The sequence below is a fragment of the Nycticebus coucang genome, chromosome 24 (assembly GCF_027406575.1).
Source record: "Nycticebus coucang isolate mNycCou1 chromosome 24, mNycCou1.pri, whole genome shotgun sequence".
Lineage (NCBI taxonomy): Eukaryota > Metazoa > Chordata > Mammalia > Primates > Lorisidae > Nycticebus > Nycticebus coucang.
The window spans coordinates 2513685-2532435 of record NC_069803.1 but is presented as its reverse complement, the minus strand read 5'-3'; the positions used below and the strand labels follow the sequence as shown (position 1 = coordinate 2532435).

At 38.7% G+C, this 18751-nt stretch overlaps 1 protein-coding gene across 1 annotated transcript in view; it reads left to right on the top strand.

Moving 5' to 3' along the window:
- The window catches only part of ADAM9 (ADAM metallopeptidase domain 9), a 154241-nt gene that overhangs the window by 56012 nt on the left and 79478 nt on the right, over window positions 1-18751 (top strand). The window contains exons 12-13 of the mRNA XM_053578640.1: window positions 13595-13766; window positions 17867-17959. Of these exons, the coding sequence (XP_053434615.1) occupies window positions 13595-13766; window positions 17867-17959 (265 nt within the window). The remainder of the gene's footprint in view (window positions 1-13594; window positions 13767-17866; window positions 17960-18751) is intronic.

Sequence of the window (18751 nt, the reverse complement as noted above, 5' to 3'; positions counted from 1 at the left end):
AGAAGAAAACATATGTAGACACCGGTGTATAACTGTAATGCTATGCACATTCTTTTGTAAACCAATGGATAGAGCAAAATAATTGAAGAATATAGAAACATTTATACCTGAATTAGAAGATAGGGAGGAATTTCTGCTATATTTAGGCAAATTGGATTAAATTGAAGGACTACATGAAAAAATTTTTTACACATCTCTTTTTGAGAAAGTGCTTTATGGTCACTATAATTAGAACAAGGAATTCTGACACACTTCTGCTAAAAACCAGTGTTTTGTAGAAATAAAGGTATAAGGCAGGACAGAGAGGAGGAGAAAGAATAGTTAAGCTCTTTTTATGTACAGACACTATTGTAGGCACTTAAAATGTATCCACTCACTTACCACCACCAAAGTGACCAAGTGTGTATAGTTTGTTATCTCCATTTATGGAGGAAGAAACTGTGGTCAGACATCCAAATGCCTGACTAGGATTTGAAGTCAAGAAATCTAGGTCCAGGCTTGGCACCTGTAGCGCAGTGGTTACGGCGCCAGCCACATACACTGAGGGTGGTGGGTTCAAACCTGGCCTGGGCCAGCTAAACAACAGCTAAACAAAAAAAAGCCAGGCGTTGCATCAGGTGCCTGTAGTCCCAGCTACTTGCGAGACTGAGGCAACAGAATTGCTAGCCGAAGAGTTTGAGGTTGCTGTGAGCTATGATGCCCTGGCACTCTACCAAGGGCGACACACTCCGTCTCAAAAAAAAAGAAAGAAAGAAATCTAGGTCCAGAGCCCAGGATCTGTTCTTGGAACCCTTTCCTTTGCCAGAGTTCAAAAATAATTACAATAGAGAGTCCAAGGATTGTTGGGCTTCTTTCTGATGCAGATTTATCATAAAGCAACAAGATTCCTGCCTAATTTAGCAGACGGTAGTCCTAGAGAGGTGAACGTAGTTATTGTACAAATGTGGAGCAGAAGCTGAGGCTGAGAAAATCTGGTATGAGAGGTAGTTCTCTCTAGCAAACACGGATGAAGATTTCATATCGGGAGTATCTGTGTCCCCTCAGTCTTCATGCCCCCTCTCACCTTCCTCAGGCTCTGGAAGCACCGGCAGAGTAACAGCTTCTGTTAGGCAGCCTTTCAGCTGAAGGTCTGAGAGTACAATTCTAATCCCATGTGTAAAGGGAAGCACTGAGGCAGAATTTACAGTCTTTGAGGAAATACTAGTCTCAAAAATAGATATAGAAGAATTAAAACAGTGTTCATGAAAAGCCATCCTTCGTAAAAAATGATTATACATACAGGAAAATGTTTGTAAATGATTTCCTACAGGAAAGGAGAGTAAATTTAATACTTGCTTTTGCTGACAGAGAATTTGAGAAAGACACAAATTTGGGGGAAAAAGAAAGGAATAATGAACAATGAAATGAGACTAAAATGAAAAAAGGAGAATTCAGATTTAAGGAAGGAGTACGAAGAAACATTGCCCTGGTAAAATTTAAAATGGTATAAGGAGCAGCGAAGAGTGGACCCATATTTTTTGTTCATTCATTTGTCAAATATTTATTTTTTGTCAACTCTGTGCTAGACACTTTTTTCAGCACTTGGAATAACTCAGCAAATTAGATAAGGACTTGCCCTTCAAGGGAGTTTACATTTTTGTAGGGGAAGGCAACCTATAAACATAATAAATAAATCAGTAATATAGAATGTTAGACGGTGATGAGTGCAATGGGAAATAAAATAAAGCTGGTTGTGGCAGATTGGGAGGGCTAACCGTGGCTTGGTGGTGGCAATGTGGCACAGAAAAGAGTAGGCCTCCTTTTTTTTTTTTTTATCACTATGGATTAAAACCAGATATTAGTAACAAAAAACCCTAAATGAGTTGGTAATTGAAAAACATTTCTGTAGGTAAACTTTGTGTCCAACAGAATTAAAGTGTAATTAAAATGTTTTGAAGAGAGTGGGATTATGTGATATGAATATTATATTGAAAACTTAGTGTGTATTGAAATCATCAGTCTATTCATATGTTTATTATCCATGTGCGTTAATACTGTACTTTTCCAAAACATGCTAATGCCTGGTGCTGATAGTCTTCTGCAGAGGTTCTTCTTTTTCAGTATTTTCTTTACTAATATCACAAAATTAGTTTTTCAGACTGAGTGTGAATTCATTTTGTTGGCTCGGTGTGGTGACTCATGCCTCTAATCCTAGTGCTCTGGGAGGCTGAGGAGGATGGATTGCTTAAGCTCAGGAGTTTGACACTAGCTTGAGCAAGAGTGAGACCCCCATCTCTACTGAAAAAAATAGAAAAATAGCCAGGCACAGTGGCACATGCCTACAGTCCCAGCTACTCGGGAGGCTGAAGCAAGAGGATTGCTGAGGCCCAAGAGTTTGAGGTTGCTGTGAGCTGTGAGGATGTACTCCATCCAGGGCAACAGAGTGATGAGACTCTGTCTCCAAAAAAAAAAAATTTGTTACAATATAGAAATCTCTGGAATTTGGTTAAATTTACCTTCAATTTATAAGTTAATCTGATGAAGACAGATACATGTCCAATATTTAGTCTTCCCATAAAACAGTACTGCTTCTACAATTATGACCTTCAGTAAACTTCTGTGTCTCCTCTAAATAAGTCCTATATATTTTCTCTAATGATCTCAAGTATAAGGTTTCTCATTTTCCCTAAGAGAAGAGCCAAAAAGAATTTTTTATTGGCTAACTTGAATGTATAAACTTCCTAGAGACATAGTTGATCTAGAGGGAGGGAACTGGTACTGAATTTTGGAGAGTCACTCTACTTGTAGGAGAGATTGATCGTACAGAAATTGAGGCGGAGGCATGCTGCGAAAATGAGATGATTAAAGATGTTAAGCACACTTTCATATATATGGTGGTCCTTTGTATGTCTTTGGAGAAAAGTCTGTTTAAATACTTTGCCCGTTTTTAAATTGGATTATTAATTTTTAATTGTGTTGTTGGAATTTCTTATATATATTAGGTATTAACCTACTTCAAATAAATATTTTGTCCTGTTTCATAGTTGCTGTTTCACACTATTGACGGTTCTCTTTGCTGGGCAGGTGCATTTTAGTTTTAAGTAGCTGCACTTATTTTTGCCTTTGTTGCTTATGCTTGTGGCATCATATTATGAAATCACTGCCAAAATCAATGTCATGGAGCTTTTCTTCTATGTCTTTTTTCTTCTAGGAATTTTATAGTTTCGTGTTTTTAGGTTCAAGTCTTTTAATCTTTTTTGAGTTAGGTTTTGTATAGGGTGTGAGAAAAGTATCCCGTTTTATTATATATATGTGTGTGTGTATAAAATAAAATATATATATATATTTTTTTTGTTTTGGCTGGGGCCGGGTTTGAACCTGCCGCATCTGGTATATGGGGCTGGTGCCCTACTCCTTTGAGCCATAGGCACTGCCCTGTATTTTTTTGCTTGTGGATTCGCAATCTTCCCAGCACCATTTGTTGATGAGAATATCCTCACCTCATTGTATATTTTTGGCTCCTTGTTTAAGATCAGTAGACTATATCTGCATGGATTCACTTCTGGGTTCTTTATTCTGTTTCATTGTCTTTTTTTTTTTATTGTTAAATCATAGCTGTGTACATTAGTGCAATCAAGGGGTACAATGTGCTGGTTTCATATACAATCTGAAATATTCTCATCAAACTGTTCAACATAGCCTTCATGGCATTTTCTTAGTTATTGTATGTAGACATTTGTATTCTGCCTTTAGTAAGTTTTGCCTGTACCCATTCTAAAATGCACCATAGGTGTGGCCCCACCCATCGCCCGCCCTCCACCCTAACCTTCCCCTTCCCTTCCCCTTCCTTGGACCTTTCCTCATAGTCTTGTGCTATAGTTGGGTTATAGCCTTCATGTGAAAGCTATGTTTTAGCTTCATAGTAGGGCTGAGTACATTGGATACTTTTTCTTCCATTCCTGAGATACTTTGGTAAGAAGAATATGTTCCAGCTCCATCCATGTAGACATGAAAGAAGTAAAGTCTCCATCTTTCTTTAAGGCTGCATAATATTCCATGGTGTACATGTACCACAGTTTGCTAGTCCATTTGTGGGTCAATGGGCACTTGGGCTTCTTCCATGACTTAGCAATTATGAGTTGGGCTGCAATAAACATTCTGGTACAGATGTCTTTGTTATATTGTGATTTTTGGTCTTCTGGGTATAAACCTAATAAAGGAATTAAAGGATCAAATGACAGGTCTATTTGTAGGTCTCTGAGTATTCTCCAAACATCCTTCCAGAAGGAACATATTAGTGTGCATTCCCACCAGCAGTGTAGAAGTGTGCCCTTTTCTCCACATCCACGCCAGCATCTCTGGCTTTGGGATTTTGTTATGTGGGCTACTCTTACTGGGGTTAAGTAATATCTCAAAGTAGTTTTGAGTTGCATTTCTCTGATGATTACGGATGATGAGCTTTTTTTCATGTGTTTGTAGATCGTGTGTCTGTCTCCTTTAGAGAAGTTTCTCTTCAAGTCCCTTACCCACCCTGTGATGGGATCACGTGTTCTTTTCTTGCTAATACGTTTGAGTTCTCTGTGGATTCTGGTTATTAGACCTTTATCGGAGGTATACAACCTGCAAATATTTTCTCCCATTCTGAGGGCTGTCTGCTTGCTTTACTTACTATGTTCTTGGCTATGCAAAAGCTTTTTAGTTTGATCAGGTCCCAGTAGTGTATTTTTGATACTGCTTCAATTGCCTGGGGAGTCCTCCTCATAAAATATTCACCCAGGCCGATTCCTTCCAGAGTTTTCCTTGCACTTTCTTCAAGTACTTTTATAGTTTCATGTCTTAAGTTTAAATCTTTTATCTAGTGAGATTTTATCTAGTGAGAGTCTAGCTTAGTTAATGGTGAAAGGTGTGGGTCCAGTTTCAATCTTCTACAGGTTGCCAGCCAGTTCACCCAGCGCCATTTGTTAAATAGGGACTCATTTCCCCACTGTGTGTTTTTAATTGGCTTGTCAAAGATCAAATAACAGTAAGTAGCTGGATTCATCTCTTGGTTCTCTATTCTGTTCCAGACATCTACTTCTCTGTTTTTGTGCCAGTACCATGCTGTTTTGATCACTATCGATTTATAGTACAGTCTCAGGTCTGGTAGAGTGATTCCTCCTGCTGTGTTTTCATTGCTGAGTAATGTTTTGGCTATTCGAGGCTTTTTATGATTCCATACAAAATGAAGTATTAATTTTTCAAGATCTTTAAAATATGACAATGGAGCTTTAATAGGAAATGCATTAAAATTATATATTGCTTTGGGTAGTGTAGACATTTTAACAATGTTGATTCTTCCCAGCCATGAGCATGGTATGTTTTTCCATGTGTTAACATCTTCAGCTATTTCTTTTCTTAAAGTTTCATAGTTCTCTTTGTAGAGATCTTTCACATCCTTTGATTTATTGATCTGTTTGTATAATTCTTTTATTTTCAATTTCATTTAATTCTTCACTAATTTTGATCATTTCTTTTTTCTACTGGGTTTGGAGTTGGAATGTTCTTCCTTTTCCAGTTGCTTGAGATGTCCCATTATGTTGTTAATGTCCTCTCTTTCCGTTTTCTTGAGGAAGGCTTGCAGTGCTATAAATTTCCCTCTGGGGACTACCTTTGTGGTATCCCAGAGCTTCTGATAATTCCTGGCTTCATTGTCATTTTGTTACAAAAATTTGGCAATTTTCTTCTTAATCTCATCTATGACCCAGCTATCATTCAGCATAAGGTTATTTAACTTTCATTTTTTTGTATGAGTATGCAGATTCCTGTTGTTACTGAGTTCAACTTTTATTCTATGGTGGTCCAAGAAGATGCAAGGAATAATTTCTATTCCTTTAAATTTACTGAGGTTAGACTTGTGACCTAAAATGTGATTGATTTTGGAGTATGTTCCGTGGGCCGATGAGAAGTATATCTATTAAGTTTTGTTGGAATGAAATGTTCTGTAGATGTCTGTTAAATCCAAATGTTGGATGGTTAGGTTTAAATCTAAAATTTCTTCACTTAGCTTCTTTTTGGGCAATCTATCCAAAACTGCCAAAGTAGTGTTGAAATCCCAGACTGTTATGGAGCTGGAGGAAATCAAGTTGCTCATGTGTGTTAGAGTTTCTCTTATAAATTGAGGCGTATTCTGGTTGGGTGCATAAATATTAATTATTGAAATCTCATCATATTGAGTATTACCCTTAACAAATATGAAGTGACCATTCTTATCCTTCCTTACTTTTGTTGGTTTAAAGCCTATTGTATCTGCAAATAGAATTGCCAACACCTGCTTTTTTCTGATTACCATTTGCCTGAAATATGGATGACCATCCTTTCACCCCGAGTCTATATTTATCTTTTAAAGTAAGATGAAATTCTTGTATGCAGGAGATACTGGCCCGAGTCTCTTTAGAGGACAGGTTAAGCCTTTCACATTAATGGAGAATATTGATAAGCCATATAAAATTTTGGGTATCGAGTTTTTTGAAAGTCCTGTGGACATTTTTAATTCTTTTGCCACTGTGGAAGTTGGAGTTTGATCAAAAGTTTCTGAGTGAGTTTGCTTTTGTGGTAGAGGATTGGGCTGGTCATTATGGAGGATAGGTCTGAGAATATCCTGATGAGCTGGTTTGGTTATGGCAAATTTCTTCAACATGTGACTGTCATTATTTAATTTCTCCATCATAAATGAAACTCAGTTTAGCTGAATACAGGATCCGGGGTTGAATCCTTTTGTTTTAGGAGATTAAAAGTCGATGACCATCCTCTTCTGGCTTGAAAGGTTTCAGCAGAGAGATCTGCAGTCATTCTAATATTCTTCCCTTTATAGGTTATGGTTTTCTTACGTCTGGTTGCTTTTAGAATTTTCTCCTTCATATTAACTTCAGTGAAGTTAATTATAATGTGCCTGGGGGATGTCTTATTTGGGTTGAGTTGTGCTGGGGTTCTGAAACTGTCTGCTATCTGAATTTTAGAATCTCTTGGCATGTCTGGAAAATTCTCTTTCATAATTTCATGGCGAAGGGCCTCTGTGCCTTGCGAAGCCACTTAATCACTTTCAGGGATTCCAACGAGGTGGATATTAGCCTTCTTTGAATTATGCCAGAGCTCTTGGAGAGAATGATCTGTTTTTGCTCTCCATTTCTCTTCCTCTTTGAGAGTTTGGGAGCGTTCAGAAGCTTTGTCTTCATTGTCAGAAATCCTTTCTTCTGCTTGTTCCACTCTGTTACTGAGGGATTCTACTGTATTTTTCAGATCCTTGAGGGCTGCAAATTCTTGCTTTAATGTGTTGAAATATTTGGTGGTTTTGTCTTTAAATTTATTGAATTCTTGACACAACTTTTGAATTGCTTCTCGAATTTCTAATTCTAACTTTTAAATTACTCCTTGAATTTCTAATTCCAACTTTTCCTCCATTCTATTAATCTTGTTTGCAATCCAAATTGTGAATTCGATTTCTGACATTTCAGCCATCTGTTTATGAATGGGATCTTCAGTTACATCAGCCATATCTTTCCTTGGGGGAGGTTGATCTACTCTGGTTATTCATGTTAACAGAATTTTTCCGCTGGTTCTGCCCCATGATTATTTTACACCGTTTGACTAGATGAGTGGATAAAGAAAAGGTGGGTTCAGGCCTCCAGGAGTAGTGATTAACCAGCCCTTTGCCTAAAAGCTGGGACTGGTGTCTGTACCTTTTCCCCTGGAGTCTTTTCAAGCACCCGTACAGTGCTAGGGCCTGATAAACTGGGTATCTGCTTGGTGTTGTCGGGCTGAGTGGCTCTGTTTTGTTTTCAGCTGGTCTCTGTCTGACCCTAATGTAACAGTTACTCTGGGTTGAAGTCTCAGCTGTGGAGTAATACCAGAAATTAAGTCAGCCCGTCCCCTATGGGCAACATTTGGAAAAGGAAAAGCAAACCTTCCTACAACCATACACCCAGGGTACCACTTAAGTAGTCCTCGGGCGATTGGCTCAGTTCAAACGGTCCAAATCAGTTGTCTCAGTCAGCACCTGTCTCATGTGGGATAGTTTAAAATGTCTCTGGCGACTAGATTGCAGGGGTCTGCTGACAACTCAAATATGACTTGCTCCCGTGCTCCGTGAGGTCAGGAAGACCCACCCAGCAAGGTTTATTTAGTCTGGAAGTGTTGATGTTTCCTTCCCCACCTTGTACCTCTGTCACACCCAGTCACTGATAACCTTGCAGTCTTCCTAGCCACAAGCATGGTATGTTCTTCCATTTGTAAATAAGAGCACACATGGGGGAAAAGAACCCTATTCAATAAATGGTGCTGGGAGAACTGGATATCCGCATGTAAAAGACTGAAACTGGACCTGCACCTTCACCACTCACAAAAATTGACTCAAGACGGATGAAAGATTTAAATCTAAGGTATGAAACAATAAAAATCCTTCAGGAAAGTATGGGGAAAACACTTGAAGATATTGGCCTGGGCAAAGATTTTATGAAGATGATTTCTGTGGCAATTACAACAACAACAAAAGTAAACAAATGGGAATTAATTAACCTGAAAAGCTTCTGTACAATTAAAGAGACAACAATCAAAGGAAATAGACAACCATCAGAATGGAAAAAGGTATTTGCATATTATGAATCATACAAAAGCTTGATAACTAGGATCTACAGAGAACTCAAATTAATCAATAGAAAAAGAACAAACAATCCCATATATCACTAGGCAAGAGACATGAATAGAACCTTCTCTAAGGACGATAGACAAATGGCTAACAAACATGAAAAAATGCTCATCATCCCTAATCATCAGAGAAATGCAAATCAAAACCATTTTGAGATATCACCTAACCCTACAGAGAATGGCCCACATCACAAAGTGCCAAAGCTGCAGATGCTGGTGTGGATGTGGAGAGAGGAGAACACTCTTATACTGTTTTTTTTTTTTTTTTTTTTTTGTGTGGGATTATATATTTATTTATTTATATATTTTTTGGCCATACACCCTCAGTCAACCTTCACTGGGAAGAGCGGCCTGGCGCCGTTCACAAGTCACAGCACCCTCGAATTCTTGAGCTCCAGGGATGCTTTTGCTTCAGACTCCCGAACAGGTGGGACTATGCTGGGGTGTGGGGCGGTCGTCTCCGGTCTCCACCGGCCTCGGCCTCCCGGAATGCAAGCATCAGAGTGGAGATCAACCGCCCCCAACCCCATAACTTCTTTGGGTGTGTCACTCTTATACTGTTGGTGGGAGTGCAAACTAATATAGCCTCTTTGGAAAGAAGTATGGAGAATCCTCAAAGATCTCGAATTAGATTTCCCATTTGACCCTGTAATCCTACCACTAGGTATCTGCCCAGAAGAAAAAAATAATCTTATCATAAGGACATTTGCACTAGATTGTTTATCACAGCTCAATTTATAATCGCTAAGATGTGCAAACAACCTAAATGCCCATTAATTTAGGAATAGATTAACAAATTGTGGTACATGCACATCATGGAATACTATTTAATCATAAAAAGATGATTTCACATCTTTTGTAATACTCTGGATGGAGTTGAAAGACAATCTTAGTAAAGTATCACAAGAATGGCAAAGCAGTTATCCAGAGTACTCAATACTAATATAGAGCCAGCAGATGATCTGATGCATGTCCACACAGGAGAAAAATTCATTTCAGTTCAAGTTGGGGGGGAGGGGTAACGAGTCAGCGGAGGGGTTTGGGGTGCTCTCACTGAAGAGGTGTGGCCTGGGAGTGTTTGGCACACCTTTTGAGTGTGGGACATAACTACAAGAGAGACTCTACCTAATAAATTTTCTGACCTTGTTATTTGTACCCTCACATTAACCTGAAATAAATTTATTTAAAAAAAAATGGTGCTGGGAAAACTGAATTTCTACATGCAAAAGAATTAAATTTGGCTCATAGCATACACAGAAGTTAACTTTACATGGATAAAATATATAAATGTTAAGACTTGAACCCATAAAACTGAAAGAAATTGCCAGGGGAAAGCTTCTTGACAATGGTCATAAGCAATATTTTTTGATTATTATACAAATAGTTTGGGATACAAAGGCAAAAGTAAATAAGTGAGATTACCTGATAAAATTTTAATGTGACTTGGATTTCTTAAAGATTTGTAGTTATGGGTGTATTTTCCTCTAGTTTTCAAAGGTAAAAATAACCAGTGGAATTATCTGAAAATATTGTATAGTTATTGAGTGAAACAATAACTAAAAAACCCAGATAGAACATATTAAAATTGCATTTATATAAATCACTTATAGACAACTCAAGTTGGACAGTTTCTTAAAGCTAATCTTCAAAGTATTAACCATAGTTACCAAGAATTATAGTAAAAGGCAAACAGTTAAAACTCAAACTGAAAAACTCACACAGAACTAGCAGAAATTCTGTACTGTGCAATGTATCTCTCTCTCTTTTTTTTAAAAATTCACTTTGTTGCCCTTGGTAGAGTTCCATGGCATCATAACTGAGCAACCTCAAACTCTGGGGCTGAATTCATCCTCTTGCCTTAGCCTCCCAAGTAATTGGGATTAGAGGTGCCCACCACAATGCCTGGCTATTTTTATTTTTTTATTAAATCATAACTGTATACATTGATATGATCATGGGGCATCATACACTCGCTTCATAGACCATTTGACACATTTTTATCACAGTGGTTAACATAGCCTTTCCGGCGTTATCTCAGTTACTGTGCCAAAACCTTTACATTCTACATCTACCAAGTTTCGCAAATACCCCTGTAAGATGCACCACAGGTGTGGATCCCACCGATCCCCCTCCCTCTACCCACCACCCCTTTGCCACTTTCCCCTATTGTTAAGTTGTAACTGGGTTATAGCTTTCATGTGAGAGCCCCAAATTAGTTTCATAGTAGAGCTGAGTACATTGGGTACCTTTTCTTCCATTCTTGAGATACTTTACTAAGAAGAATATGTTCCAGCTCCATCCATGTAAACATGAAAGAGGTAAAGTCTCCATCTTTCTTTAAGGCTGCATAGTATTCCATGGTATACATATACCACAATTTATTAATCCATTCGTGGATCGATGGGCACTTGGGCTTTTTCCATGACTTAGCTATTATGAATTGGGCTGCAATAAACATTCTGGTACAAATATCTTTGTTATGTTGTGATTTTTGGTCTTCTGGGTATATGCCCAGCAGAGGAATTACAGGATTGAATGGCAGATCTATTTTTAGATCTCTGAGTGTTCTCCATATATCTTTCCAAAAGGAATGAATTAATTTGCATTCCCACCAGCAGTGCAGAAGTGTTCCCTTTTCTCCGCATCCACGCCAACATCTCTGGTCTTGAGATTTTGTGATATAGGCTAGTCTCATTGGAGTTAGATGATATCTCAAAGTAGTTTTGATTTGCATTTCTCTGATGATTAAAGATGATGAGCATTTTTTCATATGTCTGAAGGCCATGCACCTGTCTTCTTCAGAGAAGTTTCTCTTGAAATACCTTGCCCAGCCTGCGATGGGATCCCTTGTTTTTTTCTTGCTGATGCATTTGAGTTCTCTGTGGATTCTGGTTATTAAACCTTTGTCAGAGATATACCCTGCAAATATCTTCTCCCATTCTGAGGGCTGTGTGCTTGCTCTGCTTACTGTGTTCTTAGCTGTGCAGAAGCTTTTTAGTTTGATCAAGTCCCAGTATTGTATTTTTGAAGCTGCTTCAATTGCCCGGGGGGTTCTCCTCATGAAATACTCACCCAGACCAATTTCTTCAAGGGTTTTCCCTGCATTCTCTTCTAGTATTTTTATAGTTTCATGTTTTAAGTTTAAATCTTTAATCCAATGAGAGTCTATCTTATTTAATGGTGAAAGGTGTGGGTCCAATTTCAGTCTTCTGCAGGTTGCCAGCCAGTTCACCCAACACCATTTGTTAAATAGGGAATCTTTTCCCCACTGAATGTTTTTAATTGGCTTGTCAAAAATCAAATAGCGGTAAGTAGCTGGATTCATCTCTTGGTTCTCTATTCTGTTCCAGATATCTACTTCTCTGTTTTTGTGCCAATACCATGCTGTTTTGATCACTATCGATTTGTAGTAAAGTCTGAGGTCTGGTAGTGTGATTCCTCCTGTTTTGTTTTTATTTCTGAGTAATGTCTTGGCTATTCGAGGTTTTTTCTGATTCCATATAAAACGAAGTAATGTTTTTTGAAGATCTTTAAAATATGACAGTGGAGCTTTAATAGGGAGTGCGTTGAAATTATATATTGCTTTGGGTAGTATGGACATTTTGATAATGTTGATTTTTCCTAGCCATAAGCATGGTATGTTTTTCCATTTGTTAACATTTTCAGCTATTTCTTTTCTTAGAGTTTTGGCTATTTTTAGAGATGGGATCTTACACTTGTTCTTGTTCGAGGCTGGTCTCGAACTCCTGAACTCAAGCAATCCATCCGCCTTGGCCTCCCAGAGTGCTAGGATTACAGGTGGGAGCCTGCAATCTGCCTCTTGATGGCTAAAGTACATTTCTCCTGGAATTAATTGCACATTCACATTATTCTGCATGGTCCCTAAGACGTGATAGTGGGCATGGGAGGAATATAAGAATGTTATCCAGGAGAGTAAAAAGGATTGAAACAACATATACTGTCTTCCAGTATTTGAAGAACTTTTGCTATGTTAGATAAAGAAAACTTAATTCTGTATAGGACTAGAAATTATCTGGTCCTGTATCTGTAGGCATATATAATTTGTGGTTCTATACAGAATTATGATTTTGTATTTCATTATAAATTGTAAGTTTTGAAGATATTTTTATGGAGATACAATATATTGTAAATCAAAGTAGTGAACTACTGTATAGTAACTGAAGTAATATTCTGTATTTATCAGGAGTTGATATTTTCATTTCTATCTTTTTTTTTTTTTTTTTGAGACAGAATCTCATTGTGCTATTCTGGGTAGAATAATATGGCATCATAGTTTATAGCAACCTCAAACTCCTGGGCTCAAGCGATCCTCCTCCCTCAGCCTCCTGAGTAGCTGGGACTACAGGTGCTCACTATGATGCCCGGCTAGTTTTTCTATCTTTAGTACAGACAGGGTCTTGCTCTTGCTCTGGCTGGTCTTGAACTCCTGAGCTCAAGCAATCCATCCACTCTGGGATTACAGATGTGAACCACTGTGCCTGTCCTCTATCTGCTTTTCTCAGCTTATTTTCTGCAATTTAAAACATTCACTTTTGGCTTGGCACCTGTAGCTCAATGGCTGGGGCGTGGGCCACGTGCACTGGGGCTGGCAGGTTTGAGCCCAGACCTGTCAAAACAACAATGTCAACTACAGCAAAAAAAAAAAAAAAATAGCTGGGCGTTGTGGCAGGCACCAGTAGTCCCAGCTACTTGGGAGGCTGAGGCAAGAGAATCGCTTAAGCCCAAGAGCTGGAGGTTGCTGTGAGCTGTGATGCTACAGCACTCTACTGAGGGCGACATGGTGGGACTGTGTCTCAAAAAAAACAAAAACAAAAACAAAAAAATGTTCACTTTTAATTGGTTAAAGACATGACTTAAAATTTTCAAAATGAGTAATCACTGTGACATGGCATCTTTTCCTGAATGTTTACTACAGAGGTTCCAGAAACTTTAGCAGCTGCAGTGCAGAGGACTTTGAGAAGTTAACTTTGAATAAAGGAGGAAATTGTCTTCTTAATATTCCAAAGCCTGATGAAGCCTATAGTGCACCCTTCTGTGGTAATAAACTGGTGGACCCTGGGGAAGAGTGTGACTGCGGTACTCCAAAGGTGAGTTTAATTTTGTTTTTGAGATGGGGTTTCTCTCTGTCACCCTTGGTAGAATGCCATGGCATCAGCACAGCTCACAGCAACCTCAAACTCTTTGATCTCAAGAGTTCCTCTTACCTCAGGCTCCCAAGTAGCTGGGACTACAGGCGTGCGCCATAATACACTACTAGTTTCTCTATTTTTAGTACTAGAGACAGGGTCTTGCTTTTGTTCAGGCTGGTCTCTGAACTCCTAAGTTCAGGCAGTCCACCTGCCTCAGCCTTTCAGAGTGATAAAATTACACCATTCCTGGCTAGTGAGTTTACTTTTTGATTTTCACTTTGTAAAATTATCATGAGATTTGCAAGAAATAAAATTGCTTATTTTATATATATACTCTGCTGTAACAGAAGTAAAATTCCTGGGGTTGGTCGTCTTCTCCTTCTCAGGCTATAAGTAATGGCTCCATCTGTTTTAAGTTAGGGAAAATGCCATGTTAATTCTTACTATTTTTTGTTATCTTCTACCATTCTGTTACGGTTATTGGTTTGTTTATTTACTTTAAAGAACTAATTAGCTTTGCACTCTTTACTTGTAAGCTTTCACCATTTTGGCACTGCCGTTTTAGAAATACTTCTTGGATTCATTTTAAAAATAAATTGAAGCTGACTCCCCCAGAGTCCATCAGTATCAAAATTCTTGCTACTCAAACTGATTTCTCTTTGTTTACCTTCAGTTTACTTGCTGATCTCTGGCTTTATCAGAACTGTTAGGCATGCTTACTATGCCCATCTTTCTTTTTTGAGACAGTCTCACTCTGTGCCCTGGGTAGAGTGCTGTGGCATCATGACTCACAGCATCCTCAGATTCTTGGGCTCAAGTGATTCTCTTGCCTCAGCCTGCAGAACTGCACCTATAGGCATTCGCCAGAATGCCCGGCTAGTTTTTCTATTTTTAGTAGAAATGGGGTCTCGCTTTACTCAGGCTGGTCTTGAAGAACTCCTGAGCTCAGGAGATTTACCTGCCTTGGCCTCCCAGAGTGCTGGGATTACAGGCGTGAATCACCACACCTGGCCTATCTTTATTGCCACGCTTCTTTCAGAATGGCCTGCTTTAACTCCTTTCCCTCTAGGCCTTGGATTAAGTTTGTTTGTTTATTTATTTATATTACATTTTATAGACACTTGTTCAGTTGATGTAAGTCCTACTATATCCTCAATCTTTTCCCCAAGTCCCTCTTCTTCTTTACCTGACCCAACACCTGGCTTCTATCAGGTAGCTTTGCTTTCCAGAAAGGCAGTATGTGTCTCATGCTGAAGCTGTGTCAGGCCTTTGTTGCAGTATAATCTTTACAGTAACCCTAAGAGATTCTCTGTTGCCTACAGGGGTCTAGCATTTGCCAGCTCTATCAGTCCTCTGAGATCAGAGAGAAAAAAGTCCATTTCTCGTGTAGCACCTAGAAAAATTATAACATTGAATGAGTGATCCTCCTTAGGAAGAAGCTAGGAGTTTTGTTTTTGCTTTTGGTCCATTTACTCTGTGCTGAGCCAGGATGAGGAGCTGTGATGAGTGCCCACATGGTAGTGTAACCTACCTACCACCTTTCTTCTCTGTGGCCCCAAGGGGTCTAGTATCTTCTAGGTCCTGTAAGTTTTCAAAGGCAGGTAAGAGAAAAGTTGGTTCCTCAGGTAACACCCTCAAAAGTTGTAATGATAGATGTTTGGGTTCTTTCTCTCCTCAAGGAGGTGCTGAGAGCTGAGGATTTCTTCCTGTGTACCCACTGTGCTATGGGTTTGGATTGTGGCCAGAGGGTATCTCCAGTTTTCTTACTGGTTTTGATATTGCTGGTTTCACAGTTGCTTGGGATGGAGCTGGTCTGTCAACTAGTTTCTGGATTTCTCACCAAAGGAGATTGGTCCTTGTGTAGCTGCTGATGGCTGTGCTTATGGGGAAAAGGAGAATCGAGGGCTTCCTATTCTGCCATGTTGGTGATGTCACTCTGGCTTTTACATTTACACACAAATCAAATCATATTTTAATATGTTTTGTGCAGATATTTTTCCATTAATATATCTTGGAAAATTTTCCCTATCATTACATAATATAAACATAATCCTTTAATCTTATGAATAGTGTTCCAATATAAGGATGTACTACGATTTATTTAATCATCCTGTCATTAATGGATATTTAATTACTGTAATTAGGGTTTTTCTATTACAAACAGTGCTGCAGTATACATCCCTGTACACACCCCATGTATACACACATATATACACATAAAAACAAGTGATTCTCTTGTCTTAGCCTCCCAAGTAGCTGGAACTACAGATGCCCGCCACAACGCCCAGCTATTTTTAGAGAAGAGGTCTTGCTCTTGCTCTGGCTGGTCTTGAACTCCTAAGCTTAAGGTATCCACCTACCTTTGCCTCCCGGAGTGCTAGGATTACACGTCTGAGACACCACTCCTGGACTGCTTTTACGAATGCTTTTATTTCTCTTCAGTAAATACATACGAGTGGAATGACTTGGTCATGTGGTAGGTGTATATTTAACTTTTTGACAGACTTTCAGACAGCTTTCAAAGTGGTTGTACAAGTTGACAATCCCATGATTAGTGTTTGAGGGTTCTAGTTTTTTTTTTTTATATTTTCACCAATGCTTCGTATAATTTGTCTTTTTAATTTTAGCTGTTCTATTATATGCGAGGTAATGCTTCATTTAATTGCGTTGCCCCACTTACTACTGATGTGCTGAGCATGTTTTCATGTCCTTATTTGCATTCAGAGTATCTCATGGTGATATGTCTGTTCAAGTCCTTCCTCCCATTTTAAAATTGGGGTTATTTGTTATTATTGAGTTTTGGGAATATATTCCAAGTACAAATCATTTATCAGATATATGAATTGTAAATATTATCTCCAAGTTATAGTTTGCTTTTAATTCGTAGTAAATTTTGAAGAGTATCTTTTACATTTGATGAAACTTATTTTTATCAATTTATGCATTTATCAGTTGTGCTTCTGATATTGTGTCTATGGATTCCTTACCTACTCCAAAGTTGGTAAAGTTTTTGTGGGATTTTCATAGTTTTAGTTTTACATTTAGGCCATTACTCATTTTGACTTTTGGGGGGATATATTTCAAGATATAGATTATAATTTATTTATTTAAAATTTTTATTAATCTAAGCTGACAGGAAGTTGCAAAGATGTTACAGAGGCCCGTGTACTTTTCACTCAGTTTTTCCTAAAGATGACAGTGTATAAAGCTGTAGCACAACATAAAAATAGGACATTGACATTGCTTTATTAATGTAGAGGAGAAGGTGTCTCTGTGGGTGGGAGGTTGAGGGTAAGTAGGAGCCATGGGGGTCCCAAGTGTAGTGAGAGAAACCAAACAAGATAAAAAGAGTGTTCACTAAGAGCTACCCAACAGAGAAGTAAGACCCTGAGCATGCAGAGAAATGCTTTTATGAACATTTGTTTCACTGTGATCATTAAACCCATTAAACATTGAGCTAATGAGCTCAATGTTTGTGTGGCCCCCAAATTTGTATGTTGAAGCCCTAACCACAAGTGGGGCTATATTTGGACATAGTGCCTGTGAGGAAGTAATTAATATTAAATGAGGTCCTAAGTATGGGGTCCTGACTCCATAGGATTACTGCCCTTATAACAGGAGACATCAGACGTCTTATTCACCTTTTCTTTGCGCATGTACATTGAGGAAAGGTCATGTGGGCACACAGCAAGGAGGCAGCTGTCTGCAAACCAGAGAGAGAGCCCTCATCAGAAACTGGATTAAAAGGGACCTTGATCCTGGACTTCTAGCCTCTAGAACTGTGTGAGAAAATAAGTTGTTTAAGTCACCGAATCTATGATAGTTTGTTATGGTATTCTGAGCAAAGTAAGGCACATGTTCTATGATTCAGTCCTTGAAACTAAAGGGACACTAAAGAGACACAGATAAATCCAGGATAGTATTCAAATGTTTCTGGAGAGTAACTGTTGTATGCTGCATTAAAATGAAGTAGACTTTAAGTCAAGATAAGAATTTTGTTAATGAATATTTGCTGTCAATAACTCATTTCTTTATTGACAGTCATTTTATATTCACAGGAATGTGAATTGGATCCTTGTTGTGAAGGAAGTACTTGTAAGCTTAAATCATTTGCTGAATGTGCATATGGTGATTGTTGTAAAGACTGCTGGGTAAGGAATTCTTCCCAATTAGGATAAAAAAATGAAAAAAGAAAAATCTGTGTATATCAAAATTTGTTTTCTATAATCTCTAAGAGATCACTTTTTTTTATCGTTATAGGAGATATTTTGTCCCACTTGTTTGCAATTTTAAAGCATATATATGCTCAAGCTGTTATTTATTTATTTATTTTTTTGTAGAGACAGAATCTCACTTTACCGCCCTTGGTAGAGTGCCATGACGTCACAGGACTCACAGCAACATCTAGCTCTTGGGCTTATGCGATTCTCTTGCCTCACCCTCCCGAGCAGCTGTGACTACAGGCGCCCACCACAGTGCCCAGCTATTTTTTGGTTGCAGTTTGGCCGGGGCTGGGTTTGAACCTGCCACCCTTGGTATATGGGGCCAGCACCCTACTCACTGAGCCACAGGTGCCGCCCTGCTCAAGCTGTTACCCTGGGTAGAGAGTGCTATGGTGTCACAGCTCACAGCAACCTCCAACTCCTGGGCTCAAGTGATTCTCTTGGCCTCAGTCTCCCAAGTAGCTGGGACTACATGCACCTGCCACACACCCGGCTATTTTTTGGTTGTAGTTGTCATTGTTGTTTGGCAGGCCCAGGCTGGATTTGAATCCTCCAGCTCCTGTGTATGTGGCTGGCGCCCTAGCTGCTGAGCTACAGGTGCCAAGCCTAAAGCATGTTCTTTTACGATAAATGGCATATAGAGATTTTTTCCTAAGTGGAAACATTTCCTCCTGATTTTTAGAATAATATATGCTTGGTAGAAATAATTCAACAATACTA